Source organism: Galleria mellonella, unplaced genomic scaffold, assembly GCF_026898425.1.
Source record: "Galleria mellonella isolate WM207_F2 unplaced genomic scaffold, CSIRO_AGI_GalMel_v1 utg38, whole genome shotgun sequence".
NCBI lineage: Eukaryota > Metazoa > Arthropoda > Insecta > Lepidoptera > Pyralidae > Galleria > Galleria mellonella.
In genome coordinates, this window is record NW_026442090.1 from 1,704,453 (window position 1) to 1,721,216 (window position 16,764).

Below are 16,764 nucleotides of genomic sequence, written 5' to 3' on the forward strand. Positions count from 1 at the left end.
TATTTTATATAATATGCATATATTTTTTATATATACATATCACGCAATTACTTAAACCGAGCCTTATGAAATTCGATGTTATTGTCTATAGATTTGTATTATACTTGTATAAACCCCATCCTTAATCTATATATAAATCCTTTGGCAAAAAATGGACCTAAAATTTTTCTTTGTACTTATAAAAATATTTTATAAAGAGATTTTATGTTAATACGTTCAAATAAATAATGTAATATTTTAGTCTGAATATTTAAGAGCACTGGCCAATAAGATAAAACGTTCTACATTTGAAAAATTTAACTTTATTTTAAAAGATATTCCTTTGGATTTAAAAGAGCATTGTATGAGATTGTGCATATTGCCCTTCTAAATTATTACTCGCTGGATTTTTGCTCGCTACTTCGTTCGCGAGGATTTCAAAAGTAGTAAAACTAATAAATTAGATCACTTTTAGATGGAGTATTATGACAAAATGTACACCAAATTTTAAGTTAAACCTTCAGGAACAAAAACGTACAAACCACATCCAATTTAGTGCAGTAATATTTGCGTAATACAGGAACAAACAATATAGACAGAAAAAAATGTAAACAATATTGTTTTGGTTCTGTTTTTATCTTATTAAGGCCTTTTATATTAATTTTCGTTAAATTCATAAATATTTTTCATATATATATATATATAGTCTAGTCATAATTTTATTATATTAATAAAAATATAGTGAGAATAAAGTGTTAGTCGATCTTCGAGTGTTGGTAGTCACACACGTAGCGGAATTAAACAAAATAGTTCCAAGCATATAACCAACTCTCTATTGTTACTATTGGCATTCTCTTTATTGGTGGGACAGAGGTATCCTTGCAAACGACTTTTGTACAAAGTCGTCTGCTTATCTGAATCAATACGCAATTTTTTTTAAATGCAGAGGTTTAGATTGGGATCCAATCCTGGGATCTTCGGACAGGAGTCAAGCGCTTTCCAACTCAGCTGTGACTGCTTTAGTAATATGATACAAATTTTTATTTACCTGTCAACACTTATTGTACAAAGGTGCATGATAGAGGCCGTACACAGAAGCACGTCGAGACAAATCCAAGTCAAGCAATACACAGCGGGTAGCGGGAAATAACCTGTAACAAAAATAAATTGTTATTTATATGGAAATAATAGAATAATTCGCCGTGTAGGTCCCGGTATAGAATGGGCCACCCCTTCCTTTCCCGTGGGTGTCGTAAGAGCCGATTAAGAGAGGGCGAGGGATGAGCAGCAACGTCCTTCTTTAAACATCTCCAAAGCCTAACTGCGGTTTTCAATCTACCTGCCAAGCATGGTAACTACTGACAAAATCCGTCAAGGGAGGGGCTTATGCCAACCAGTGGACAGTTAAAAGTTGATCATCATCATGATTAATAAATTAAGTAGAATTTATTATTTTAGTCTATTGTTAGACATTCGTGCGAATAAGGGCGTTCTTTTTTATTTAAATTGAAATGTTGCCCTTTCATCTAAGTTTTTTATGCAACTTAGAACGGCAAAGAAGCTGACGGCCCACCTTATAGAAAGTGGTAACCGTCGCCTATAAACACGAATAGTACTATAGACATAACATAGTGTACTGTATCGTCTATGATACCTCTTACATATTACCATTCGTGAGAACTGAGATGTTTTGCCTCTGTACCCTGTAATTTCACTGTCATACTTCGTATATGGCTCAACTGACGATCCAATCATTTTAGCATCCGACTATTGCATAAAGTTCTCAGCCGCTAAAACTTTTGCAATATGATAAAGTGATATATTTTATGTCTATAGCCGACGGTTATCACTTTCTATTAGACGGGCTATCAACTCATTTGCCTTTGCAGTTATATAAATAAAAAATATACTTAAAAATAGTTCCATTTAGTTCAATTACATTCAACAGCTTAAACATAATTGAGCAATAAACGTCCTTATTTTATAATTAAATGCTTTTCTAGTTTTATGGTATTTTTTAATTAATACACACACACGCAAGAGCGCGCGCACGCACGCACGCACGCACGCACGCACGCACGCACGCATGCACGCACGCACGCACGCACGCACGCACGCATGCACACACACACACACACACACACACACGTGTGTGTGTGTGTGTGTGTGTGTGTGTGTGTGTGTGTGTGTATGTATATATGTATTATTTTATGCTTTTCTTATAGGATATATTTTATTTGAATTTACGTAGACAAAGTTACGTGTTTCAAAGTATAAACCCATAAAATAAACGGTGCTCTAGAAATGTCCTACAGTTCCAACGTATGGGAAAATCGAAGGAAATTCCTTTCAGAAACATTTTATATCTTCACACTTAATGGTTGGTACTTCGACATCGTATTGTCCTCTGATCGTCTCGATAGCACTTTCTTATCCCATTTCTGTGCTCCCCTTTTATTAAATAGCGTAACTAACAGCTATTCATTTTCACATGCTCATAATAATATTATTTGATTAGTAATTTTCAATCAAATATGTACATTATTAGGAAAGAAATTATCTAATAATTACTTTATTCGAGCAATCGGTTAAACCATAGTTTAACCTGCGTGAAACAGTATTTAAAGTATTATATTTGCTAAATCAGGACATAACTTGTCCGTGAATGAATTGTAGGAAACGTAAACAACTTATATGAATATATATGAATATATATGAATGTTGCGTTGGTTTGGTCATTTGGAGAGGATGGATGAAAGAAGAATTATGAAAGAGATTTATCGAGCAAGAATGAATGGAGATGTCGGTAGGGGTCGCACTAGACGGACGTATGTCGACTAAATAGGCGACGTGCTGAAGTAAAGTTTTGTTGGAGAAATCAGTTCAGGCTACAATAGGACTGATATACCTGAAGAAGGTAAAAGCCCTTAAAAAATAAAAAAAAAATAAAAATAAAAAAAAATAAAAAGAAGGGCCAAATTAAAAGTACCCGTAACCGGCGAGCGTGTACGAAAAGATTAATGAATGTGGAAGAAGCGAAAGAGGTTTGTTTGAATCGAAGCATTTGGCGTTCCATTGTTTCTGCCTACATTAATGGGAGACAGGCGTGACAGATATGTATGTATGTATGTAAACAACTTAATAAATAACAGAATAATGTAATTACTTCACAAAGTAACATAATAACAGATATAACACTTTCATCCTCTTTATCATTTTATGATCATCCCTCAGGCTCCAAATCATATTTCCAAACCAGTCTATACTGCCAACAATGATCACATTCCTTGTGAAGGTACTTCTTCACAGTACTAGGTAGTACTTATTCACATCCATTATGTACCTTTTGTGAGAACTCTCACGAAAAATCAATCCATCTGTCCATATTTACTAATTTTCGCGTTTATAATATTAATAGAATAAATAATATAAATATTAATAGAAATGTAATGTAAATATGACTCTATTTTCCGCGCTTAGCCTCTTATATGGGCCGTTGTGCGTATAATTATTTATATATATAATTTATTTCAGACTAATTAAAACAGACGAAATCTTTATTTGCATCATTGTAAGACGCAATAAAAATCAATTTTACGGGTAACGAGCTTTTAATACCTGGCGCTAAGGGCGCGACCAAAGTATACTACATACCTACCACTAAAGATCGATCATTAGTGAACTGTTTACCAAACTTCCATGTTGTTTGTAATGTTATCCTCACTGAAAAGGGGTAACACAGTTTTGGAATATTTAATGTTGTTTGGAACTATTAGTGGCATTTATTTGTAAATCAATATATTTTAAATAATAAAAAAAAAAATGTCGGCGACGCACAAGAAACACCTCTCGTGTTGCAGGTTTTCATGGATGATAGTAGCTGCTTTTCATTACTGGTTTAAATGCTCTTTGCCTCTTTAATATTTTTTTTAATGAAAATTAGAATGACAAATAAGCTGACGGCCTTCCTGATGGAAAGTGGTAAACGTCGTCAATAGACATGAACTGTATCATGGACTTAACAGAGTATAATGTTTCGTCCATGATACTCCTTTGCATTGCCATTCCTGAGGACTCAGGCGTTATGTCTCTGTACCCCAAAAATTCACTGCTATATTTCACTCTTCAGTTAGTTATTCAAATTTAATAACTGATTCTGCGACAATTGTAGTTGGTTTCTTTTTGTGGCACATAATTTTTTAAATGAAACTAACATTGGGTGTAATTAATGGTCGAGGGACAGGCAGCAGATCTCTTTTAAAATATGACCAAAGCCTAACTGAGGTAGTCAATCAACCTAATGAGCGTGGCAACTACTGGCAAACCAAATGTGGTGGAAACTTGTTCAGCAGTGGACAGTTAATAATATACGTGTATTATAATAATAATAATAAATCTTTATTTCACTATTTGTTGTAATATAGTTTGAAGTCCCTAACTCTCGAGGTAGGTATGAAAAAACCTGTATTTCAGGAGTTAGTGCCCTCTTCTATATGTTGTTGTTTTACATTTTTAGTGAAACAATATGAAACAGAGAAGTAAGAATTACAAAAACAAAAATTACAATGGAGCCCATAATTTTAGAGAAACAATAATTTATGGGTTCAGTGAAATTGTGATAAAAATGTATGCGTGTGTGTGTGTGTGAATGTAATGTTAAGTAATGTAATATTATGTTAATTAACTTTTTGTTGTAATCTAATAATATCCCGCCTGAAAAGAGGTAACACAATGGTAACTGTGACATCTCAATTAGACAGCGCTTAACTGCGGTCCAAGGGCCTCAAGATTTAATCCCAGCATAAACTCTAAATTATCAAATACGTATTGTTGTACGTTGGCTTATTGTTTAAAATTGGCTTTTGCCCACTACTTTGTTCGTGCGGATTTCAGAAGTAGGAAAAATAATAAAGAATTCTACTTCTGGATGTCGTATCAAGATAAAATACAGACTACATTTTACGTCTATTGTGGAATGCTCTCGCTCGACTGTGAGCAGAAGTAGATGGAAACACATTGCGTGGACCTCAATCGCGAAGTAGGGCCTCATCGACGGTCCAAATTTTTAAAGTATTGTTTTCATACTAATTTTGGTAATACTAATAAACTTAAATTACTTATTTTTCTTTTAACACGTTTAAAAACAGAAGATGACATATAGATATATGAGTACATAGTAAATATATGTATGTATGTATGTATATATATATATATATATATATATATATATTTACATTGACAGTATCTAAAATATTTTACGTTAAAATATTATCGGCAAAACGGACGACGATCGACGTAATTCTGAAATTGGCAATTTTTGCTAGACGTCTATTGACGTTACTGTCTCGTAAGGCGTAAATAATGTAACTAAAATAAATATATATAAGCTGTAACAGAGAAGAAAATATGAACAAAAATATTTCCGATACTTTATCAACTCCACAACTGTCATATTAATATAAATGAACAATAAATCAAACTAGACATGGTAAGGGATAAAGAGAGCTGTAACCTCGACTAAATTGCTCGCGAGATATATTTAAAACGTACCTTTTATATCCAGTTTTTGTTCGTTATTAATGGTAACTTATTAATGGTAATTAGAATATAGAATTTTTATTTAACTGAAAATGACAACAAGCTGGCGGTCCACCTGATGGAAAGTGGTAACCGTAACCCACACACTTCAACAGTTGCAAGAACATCACAGAATACACTATCATGTGAATGATACCTTTTATGCGTTGTCATTATTAATAATTAATTTGTTACGTCTTCATACTCTGTTATTTCATTATTATAACTCACCATTCATATTGAATTAAATATATATTACCAGAGTGGGACTTTGTACAAATGTCGTTTACTTGAATACCTTTATCCCATTCATGTTTCTACCGTAAAGCAGTTGTGTTTGCATGGCTGTGTTTTGGTTTGAAGGGTGGGATATGGAAGTTAATTTACAGGGTACAGAGGTACGCATGGGGGAATTACAGTGCAACAGTATACTCTGTTATGTCCATGATACTGCTCATATCCATATGCGACGGTCATCACTTTCCATCAAGTGGGCCGTCAGCTTATTTGCCATTCTAAGTTGCATAAAAAAATATTACTTTAAGACAACAAGCCCAACAACAACAACCAGTTTTAGTAGTCGGCAATCTCACGCTAGCGATTTGGATTCCCCGAGTTTGAGGCTGGATATTGCGTCTTTATTAATTATCTATCGTCAGCACAATGGGGAACGGTTTAAGGAATTATATGACCTAATTATGCCTTCATTTATCTTTTACCACATTTCTTAGATGCGTGACACACTATCACTATCGTGCATCCCTTTCATTCTTACCTCGTACATCTGAGTTGCAAAATGAGCTCCCTTCTTTAGTTCTCTCCTTATAATATAATATGGGGCTTTCATAGAACATGCTACAAACATATAAAAGGCCGGCAACGCACAAGCAATTCTTTCCGTGTTGCAAGTGTTCATGGGCGACGGTAGCCGCTTTCTATCAGGTGGTCCGTTTGTTTGTTTACTTCCTTAACAATAAAAAAAAACTTAGTGATAGAAAGAAATGGGAGAGAAATGGGTACCTCTGTAACAGAAGGAGTCTTTGTACAAAAGTGATTGCTTGGGTACCTCTGTCCCATTCATGTTTCAACCGTAAAGCAATTGTGTTTGCATAGCTGTGTTTCAGTTTGAAGGGTGGGATATGACGTGAATTTACTGGGTACGGAGAAATAACACCTGAGTCCTCAGGAATGGCACCGCATGGGGGGTATCATGGGCAAAACAGTATACTCTGTTATGTCTATGGTACTGCTCATGTCTATAGATGACGGTTACCACTTTCCATCAGGTAAGCCGTCATTTTGTTTGCAATTCTAAGTGGTATAAAAAAAAAGATAACTTTTGCTCAAAGTGTCCCTCTCTAGTATATCTAGAATCTGAGCACGAAATGTCGACAATAGGTTATGATTTATACCAAGCACAAAGGAGTCTAAAATGTAAAAGCTGATTTTAAGATTTTTTTTAACATATTAAAGTAAAAGTTATTTTATCTATGTAATATAAAAGTTATAATATCTGTGTAAATTCCCAAGTCACAGCGAATGTTCTAAAATTGTAGTTATTATGGTTTTTTTAGGGGATACAAGTTTACAAATTTAGATAAATATCATACAGTGATATCATATCATGTCAGCCGTTAACTTTCCACTGCAGGATATGGCCCTTCCTTGTAAAAAGAGTTTTACCAATAGTTGCCACGTTTGGCAGGCGTATTGGCAATCGCAGTTCCAGTTCGGTGATTTTTTAAACGGGACGCTGCTGTTCATTACTTCCCCGTTAAGGGGTTAATCCTCTTACGATACCCACGAAAAAGGAAGGGGTAACCTATTCTATGCCGGGACCACACGGTAATGTAGGGATATGATTAATCAAAATCTAGCTGACACGACATACGATAAGAAGAAAGAAGGAAAGAGGTTTGTTTGAATCGAAGCATTTGGCGTTCCATTGTTTCTGCCTACCCTAATGGGAGACAGGCATGACGGATATGTATGTATGTATGTACGACATACGATGTCTCGTTGAAATTTCAATGAGACCTCTGCGCTCTATTTTTATTCTGTTTCGGTCCCTTTACCGTATTACTTGGTTGGCAATTGGATCCAATAATAAAATCTCTTTGAAGAACTTTGTTTCATATTATAGAAGCGTATGTGACTTTCTTTATGCACTTTATCGTCATGATGTAATTTAAAAACTGGAAAAATATTAAATTGATTATTAGTAATATAAAATAAAGTAATATGCATGTCAGAGTGGAATAGACAGATAAGCAAATTATCATACACAATGGAGGCTCTGCACGAAAAGAGATTTCTGAACGGAGAAGTTATGAATAACTGAGCTGTGGTTTAAAAGGTGTAAAGTTTAAAGGGTAAAGGGTAAATTACAAGGTAGAGAGATATAAGACCATAATTTTCAGAAATGATAATACTGTTTATAACAGTATTATGATTGCCACAATACATTGTGATGTCCATGGAACAGTTGAGGTCTACAGGCACTGGTTACCACTTCCATCAGGTAGACCATCAGCTTCTTTGCTAATCTCAATATTATAAAAAAAAAATCTATTATTATAACTATTAATTTCGGCATTAATTACGTGTTTAATCGGGTAAATTGAAACTCAATAGGAACCCGTACTCGCGAGCGCGGTTCCGTACTGCTATTATTCAACAATCTATTATTAGTATATTAATAGCTTTAATCGAATAATAATCGATATTATTTTTATTAGATATTGGATTATTAGGCAACACTAGTGTGATAAACTATCTTCATGGTCGGTAATGTACACGTGCTATCGAGGTTGCATGCTGACACTTCCCATAGAATACGTAATTAAAGTTCATTCCTGACCTTTCTGTTATAAAAGCAAAGTTGAGCATTATTAATTTCTGCCCATTATTTCTAGTTCACTAGAATTACCTCTTTTAGAGATAAGATCGATTGAATAATTATTTATGAAAATCGATTCAGAATCCGCGATAATATGATGCAACGGTAACGATAAACAAGTATATTTTTCTCTACCAAAAAGCTGTAACACTAACATAACTTTTTTTATTTTATATAAATTCTTCATTTGTCACAAAATTAATATAATATGAAATCAACACTAACATAAACACAATAGAGTTGAAAACAAATTTTTCAAAATCGGTTCAGAATTGGCAACGTAATTAATTCGCTGCAAACTAAAGTTTCATAGCCAACTATCTGAATGAGTGGCAGTCTTCCACCATGCGTTTTTCAAGACTTTATTCCATGCACAGTCACGCTTTGAAATCAACTCTTTGTAGTAATATTTTCGAACCGATACGACTTCGTATCTTTCAAAAACATATTCTTTTTTAAAAAAACCGGCAGCATATCTATACTTCCTTCAATATAGTAGTTGTTTAAAAGTGGCGGTAGTCACTTACCATCAGGTGAGTATCATGCTAATTTGCCCGTGTTATATAAAAAAGGGTATAAATTGTCTCCCAATTAGACTTGTATCTATTAATAAATGGTGGTGTCAGGCTACACCTAGTTGCCGATACTGACAAAATTACGTCCTCTTTGAAGAGAAATTCTCAGCAGGATGCCAATTCACACCATTGTATGATTTGGGGAAAGTAACTCATATACTATGTAATTTTTAACACTGTCTGTACTCGTGTAATTTTTCAACTACTTGTAATAAATGTAAATCAAGGACGCGCTTTATTTTGTCAATCGATTGTGATATACCTCACGCAACGGTCCGTGATAGGCGGATACAGTTTACATAAATAATTTGACGTTACCCACATAATTGAAGCAACCTTCAAGCTTCTCGACTTTCAAGTAATAAAAGTTCTAAAAAAATATTCGTACGAAAATAACTGTTATTTTTAGATATGAGGTTGGGTAGATTTAGATTTAATGATATGTATCCTTATATACGTATTAAATTTTAATTATGATATATCTTATTAGTTTGTTACGTTTTTTTGAGATTATGCAATCCAAATAATTGACACATACATATACACTGTTGGTTACACAGAATCCTTTTCCAGTTTCATAAATGTGAGGGTAGTGCCGACTCGTACATAATTATGCTATCGGCTATATATATATATATATATATATATATATATATATATATATATATATATATATAGCCGATTTGTTTGTTTAAATTATTTAGAAAGCAAAAGATTGTTTTATATACAGCCGTACGATAAATAAGTTGTATATCATTTTAAGAATAATAATATTTTTACTCAGTCATCAGTCGCTAAGTTAGCTACTGCCGTGCCATTCTTTTCTCGAAGTGGATAAAGCAAGAAGTTTAACGACACGGCATCAAAGTTATAAAAGAATAAATCTAATACAATATCCACTATTTCGATTATTATGTAAATGATTAGTAGAAGAAGTTGGCGTGCAGATGCAAAGTCATTATTTATTTATTTTATTTATTTATTTATTTAAGGACAACCAACAAAACATACATTTATATCTACTTAAAATACATGATAATATGGTTACATTATAAAATGCTGCCTCAATTAAAGGCCGCCACGACACGCGTATTCATAATATATTATTATTAGTATGAAAATTTATAAAAACTACAATACTAGTTATACAATAAATAGACTACAGTAATATTTTAGATTTTAAAGATTTCAAAGTTAAAAAATTATAGTTATTATAGAAATAAATTTGTCTAATATTGATATTGTCACTATATACTTTGATAGTTAATTGTTTAAATAACAATTTATAATAAAGTAGTTCAATAGATACTTCGATAGAATCTAACTAAAATAAGTGAATCAGTTTTACATGAAATCTCACAATTTTATATTGTGAAAGAAGTGCGTTGCGAGATTTGATCGTTATGTATCTACTCGTAAAACATTTTATGTTATTGATGGGATTAATTACTTTCTTAATAAAAGTCTGGTCTGTATTACTCAAACATGAAACATTTATTTTAGTTCTACAAACAGAGCAAAAATATCTGTACCATTCAAAACATTTTTTTTGTTCCTGTGCATCAGAGTTGCTGGAAATTGTCTGAAGTTACTTTGTAGACAAAAGAGAATTTATCTAGCAATGCTTTAGAGCGAGATAAAGTATCCATCTTATTTGAAATATATATGTGTTGAATATAATTCTGAATACGTTTTATTATTACAAATATATATATATATATATATATATATATATATATATATATATATATATATATATATATATATATATATATATATATATATATATATATAATATATTTTTAATATGCTAAAACTACCTACTTTATGATTAGGTGCAAGAATTTTGTATTGTTTTTTAACTAAACAAATATTATATATAATATTTGTTTATTATGAATTATATTATAATTAATAAACCCTACTCATTTGCCAACACATTATTTGTTGGCAAATAACAGTGGCATATAAATAAATCACAATGCGAGACCTATCAGTTTATTCTCGTCAATAATGACATAAAAAGAAAAGAGTTGTGAAAAAAAATAGAAAAATATAAAATCAAAAAGGTAAATTCATATAAAAGGTCTGTCGCCAACATGTGTTACATTTCTTCGATATATTGAGTAGTGACAATACATTTTAGTATCAAACCAATCTCTAGGTTTTTTTTGACAATTGCGACTCCTATTAAAATTCGTAAAACCATTCAACTGGGATTTAAATTTTGATCATAAAATCAGTATCCCTTAAATATAGAAATATTTTTTGGGGACATTAATATTTTTGAAGACCCGAAGTCAAGACAGTTCATGGAATTTAGACAGAACACTCAGTTATTTTTATTTTATTTATTTATTCTTTATTGTATACAAAGAATTAGAAACATATAATATATATTAAATGAAGATGTACAACAGGCGAACTTAACTCTGCAAGAGTTCTCTTCCAGCAAACCCTGAGTGGAAAGGAGCATTAATTACCAGCGGGCAGTAAGCGTACCTAATAATAGGAGAAAACATTATAGATGTTTCTATTAAGAAATAATAAATATGTTGACATATATACAAAGTAACTCATTTTTAATTATTAATCTGGAAATAGTTTAATAAATAAATTAAAATTCGGCTAATATTAATCCAATGCTGAACATAGCTCCCCCATTATATCTATACGTCTTGTATTATAGTAATATGGATACCAATCTGATATCTATATATTGATTTCTGGATATTGATGATGGAACTTTTATGAAAAATCCATTTCGATATCGTCCATATTGGTCGGATATATATTTTCGAATATGTTACCCTTTGGAGTGCCGACGAGCGCCATCGCGCTCGTGCGCATTGCAACTAAAAGTGCCACGAGCGTCATAGCGCTCATGAAATCAGTCGCTGTTTAGCTTGCTGTAAAAAAAAATATTAAAATTGGACAATTTTTGAAGAAGATACAGTTTTTTTAGAGACAAGGGTAAATGAAATCAACACGACAAAGATTTCTTTGGCATTTTTAAGTAGATATGAGAAAAATCAATGGCACTAAAAGGGTTAAAAGACTGTTACCCAATATTCTTCTTTGGATAACAGACTCTTAACATATATTATTTGTTATTGGACCAGTATATAGATATTTTAATTAAAATATATATTGCTGTATATTACCCACTCCTATGTTATTCGTAGAACCATACTTTTTAAGCATCGTATTGATTTTTAAAAGAAAAATTTCGACCACTTCATTAATCGCGAATCCATCGTGTGCAGTTTGCCTACTTGCATAACTTAATTCCACGGCACGTCAATTCACAATTTAGCATAAAAGGAGCTTGGCGTTGATAGATGGTATGTTGTAGGGCGTAGAGCCAACAGCGTACAAACGTTCGAACAATACATGTCTAATGGACTGGCTACATTGTTCTGTTGAGCACAGATGTATTATAAGCATTAAACAGAATTAGGATCTATGGTGTAATGTCTTTTGTTTAAAGCTTGAACTAATATCTTAAAATTTAAGATGGAAATCAAGCTTACTGCGTCCCTCTGAGTAACAAACCTCTTTGTGCTACTGAAATTAATATCGTTACCGGTTATCTAAACAATATTTATCATCTCTCATCATCACACCTATGTAATGGTAAATATTACTGGACAGTTGTAATTAATTTTAAAGTCTGCGGTAATCTTCAATATTTAGTAAATAAATATTCATTCATTCATTTCAGCTATTATCTGTCCACTGCTGAACATAGGCCTCCCTCATAGACTGCCATAAGGTACGATCCTGAGCCACTTACGTCCACTGACTCCTTGCAATTAATTTGAGGCCATCACTCCTATAGTGGAGGGTTGTCCCACACTCCGTTTGCCCGTACGAGATCGCCACTCAAGATCCCTTCTTCCTCATCGGTTGTCGGTTCTTCAAGCTATATGACCAGCCTATTTCTACTTTAGCTTGCTTATCTTTCAGGTTATGTCAGTTACTTTGGTCCTCTTGTGGATATCCTCGTTTCGGATAATTATAATAAATATTATTGCTGTAACTCATTTGTATGAAGTATTTTAAAGTTTATGATCTATACATATTAAAGTACAAAGTAATTTTACGTATTAAAAGGTAATTTACTCTATGTTTAAAGGAAATCAAAATAATTGAGTATCATGTTTTCAAGAAAGAATGTGTTAAGTGAAGTTTAACATTTGTTCGAGGAAGGTATCAAAACAAGCATTCAGAGTTTCATATTTTACTCAAATACGGGTATGTAATTTTCTATCCCTTTATTGTACTGAATACATGAGTTTCTAGCGCGAAGCAGTTGTGTTTGCATGGCTATGTTTCGGTTTGAAGGGTGGGATATGGCAGTGAATTTACAGGGTACAGAGGAATAACACCTGAATCCTCAGGAATGGCAACGCATGGGAAGTATAATGGGTAAACAGTATACTCTGTTATGTCTATGGTGCTGCTCATGTTTATAGGCGACGGTTACCACTTTCTATCAGGTAGGCCGACAGCTTGTTTGCCATTCTAAGTTACATAAAAAAACGTACAAACAAATTTAAGATAAACTATTAACTAGTACGTTTAAAAGTATTATAAAAGTATATATAGTTCTTGTCAATTCTACGTCCGAATTTCGAAGGATTAATTGGTGAGCAGCCTGCCAGTTAAGTTAATTTTCATTGGAGTAGTTGGTTCCTTTGTCCTTTATCGGTTTAATTCTCATCAATGGTAAACCCGCCAGGTAGGGTTAACGCTAACGATTTTACTAACGACTTTAATCCCAAATGAAGTAGTCACAGGCATTTGTAGTGTTGCGGTGAATATAAAACTCAACTTGTCTGCAGTTTGAGGAGAATTGATCGATGTCACTTGGATATTTTAAGTTCATTAGCTTTGCTTTTCATATTTATTGTTTTTGGTATTGGCTAGAGAGTAATTTATTATTGGTAAAAGACAATATTTTTTAGTATCGATTCACCCTTTAATTCATAAAAACGAAAATCTACTAAAACTGAAAGTTGTTTGCCGTTTGAAGAGAATATTAAATTACAAGATACTCCATTGCCGTCTCTTGAATAAATTTGGTCTATTAACTTTGTTTTTGACATTCAATGTTTTTGGCATTGACTAGAGAGTAGTTCATTATTGGCGACATACAAAATTTTTTGTGTTAGTTCATAAAAACGAAAAACTCCTGCAAATCTATATTTACAATTGCAGTGTTTTGTCATTTTCATTCAAGTTGAGAATACTTCAATAGCGAGACGTTTGATATTTTTATAAATAAAGAGCATTTAAGGGTGTGTGTATATAAGTATGTGCGTGTGTGCATCTGTATGTGTGTGAGTATGTATACGTGTACATGTGTATGTATGTATGTATGTCTTTGTTTATTTGTAACACTTTATTGTACAATTAAGTCTTAAATTATAGGATACAGAGTTTTTAAGAAATGAACGAGAACAATGGCGAATTTATCCAATAAGAGGGATTTCTTAAAGTCAACCTTTAAACGTTTGATAGAAATTGTTTATTAGTGGAGACAAAAAAAATAATAGCTAATTAAAAAAGTGTGTGTGTGTTTTTGTGTGTAAGCATGCATACGTGTGTATATTTTTCATGACTATAGTTTCTTTTCTGTTGAACACAATGTTCTTATGTAAATTTTTTATACCACGAAGGTGACGAACAAGCATATAGCTCGTCTGATGGTAAATGCTCACCTGCAACACTAGAAATGTCACGTGCGCATTATCGACCATGGAGAAACTTTAATACACATTTTTTTTTTTAAGAATTCCATGCGGTAGTGTTTAAAAACCCTTGGCAAAGTTCTTATTCCATAGACTGAGTATTGGTAGGAGGAAACTCATATAAAACCGCACTGTACGTGATCATTTAGGTTCCATTTATGTTAATTTATAACCTCTAACTCTATAACAACTTAAGTATATACGTCTTAACATTGGCATACTGTCTAAAAGGTATTCACTTCCCAAGTTTAACTCTTCGTTACGTAAACTAATTAAAACAACTCAAAAGTAATTTGTCAAACAAGACTCAAAGTTATTTTGGTTGTAAAGGAGAGCAGGAATGCTTTCTTTCATCAGGTAAGCGATGAAACTATTTGCTTAAATATATTTGATATTTTTAAATGTAAATTAACTTTAAATATAAAGTTAAAGAAGTGTAATATTAATTGATCTACCATCTAATCCAATACGTCGTTTTGGATTAGATGGTAGGTAAAAGTTGGAGAAAATAGAGACTTTTTTTATTATTTCTTTTTATTAATTTCTTCTAATTATATACTAATATTTTAATTTTTGTAATCTGATACTTCATTGTAGTTTGTATTCATTGGATTTATTTATATATGTTATAAAATTGAATTTATGATCTAATTATACCAATTAAAAAAAAAGCGGTTATCTTACTCAATAAGTTCTGTCGAATACTTAAGGAAGATATAAAACTCCGTGATGGAAATATTACAAATAACTACAATGTAACAAAGAACATTGTTTACATTTTATATTTTTTCGAAATTTATATGAAATTTTGGAACCCAGATGGCATTATATAGGTATACATAATTATTATATTATTTTCATAAAATATATATCCAGATTGTAAAAAAAATTATAATATGTATATTCATTTTTATTTTCTTAAATTTTTATTAACAATTTCTAATAGTTATAATGTCTCTTTAAATCATTTTACAGATAGAATGAATTAGATTGACAGTCCTGTAAAAAATAAACTCTGGAGAGTAGTAAGCATTTATAAATAAAAAAACATTCTAAATATAAAAACCTATTTACATTAATAAATTTATAATGTAAATGTGATTTTATTGTAATTTATATTTATTATTTTGTCTGAAGGTTAAGTTTGTTTGCATGGCTGTGTTTCGGTTTGAAAATGTATGTCTATAGGCAACTCACGTCTATACTCATGTCTATAGGCAACGGTTACCACTTTCTATCAGGTGGGCCGTTAGCTTGTTTGCCATTCTAAGTTGTATAAAAAAAAAAAATTTATATGAAGTCTAACTTCTAACAAAATTCATCAGTCATGTTTAATCCTAGATTAACACATACGAGTGCACACATACTTATTGTCATTACATTTTTGTCAGTTGCAATTCCCGATCAAATGGGCCATTAGCTTATTGGGCAGTCTAAGATTCATTAAAAAATAACTTAAAACATGAGTATTAACTCAATACTATAATCATGTATATATGTAATCATAGTATAGAACGACCCATACTAGATGGAGTGACTACCTCAAATGCTGGGAGTCAGTGGATGTAGGTGACTCAGGTTCGTTACTTATGGCAGTCTATGGGGAAGGCCTACGTCAAGTAGTGGACAGATAATGGCTGAAATGATGATGATAATGGTAATCAAATCAATCATAGTCCCTGATGTCCCACTACTGAGCAAATACCTTCTTTAACTACTTCTAACTCGTATGATCGTTGGCCAAGCTGTACCAGTCTTTGAGAAACCGATCACGATCGTCTCTCCATCACATACGAGGTCTTACGCAATTTTTTTTTGTTTTTTAAGGAACCAATATGTATAGACCTTGTCCTATCTGTCGCTTTGCATACAACTTACGTGCCGTGCCCATTTCCACTTCAGAGTTATCATTTTTTGTGTCGTGTCAGCAATTTTTATAAGAGAGCGCAGTATTGCCTATTGGTAAACCCCGAGTTTG

The 16,764-nt window shown here is 32.3% G+C and overlaps 2 protein-coding genes across 5 annotated transcripts in view; one reads left to right on the forward strand and one right to left on the reverse strand.

Annotated features, from left to right (window-relative positions):
• The window catches only part of LOC113522598 (uncharacterized), a 407,257-nt gene that overhangs the window by 278,963 nt on the left and 111,530 nt on the right, over positions 1 to 16,764 (forward strand). The window lies entirely within an intron of this gene.
• LOC113523057 (5-hydroxytryptamine receptor 2C) overlaps positions 1 to 16,764 on the reverse strand; it is a 120,501-nt gene that overhangs the window by 52,105 nt on the left and 51,632 nt on the right. For all 4 annotated transcript variants that reach the window (XM_026908923.3, XM_031914150.2, XM_031914151.2 and 1 more), the window contains exon 3: positions 1,028 to 1,130. In XM_026908923.3, coding sequence (XP_026764724.2) covers positions 1,028 to 1,130 — 103 coding nt within the window. The remainder of the gene's footprint in view (positions 1 to 1,027; positions 1,131 to 16,764) is intronic.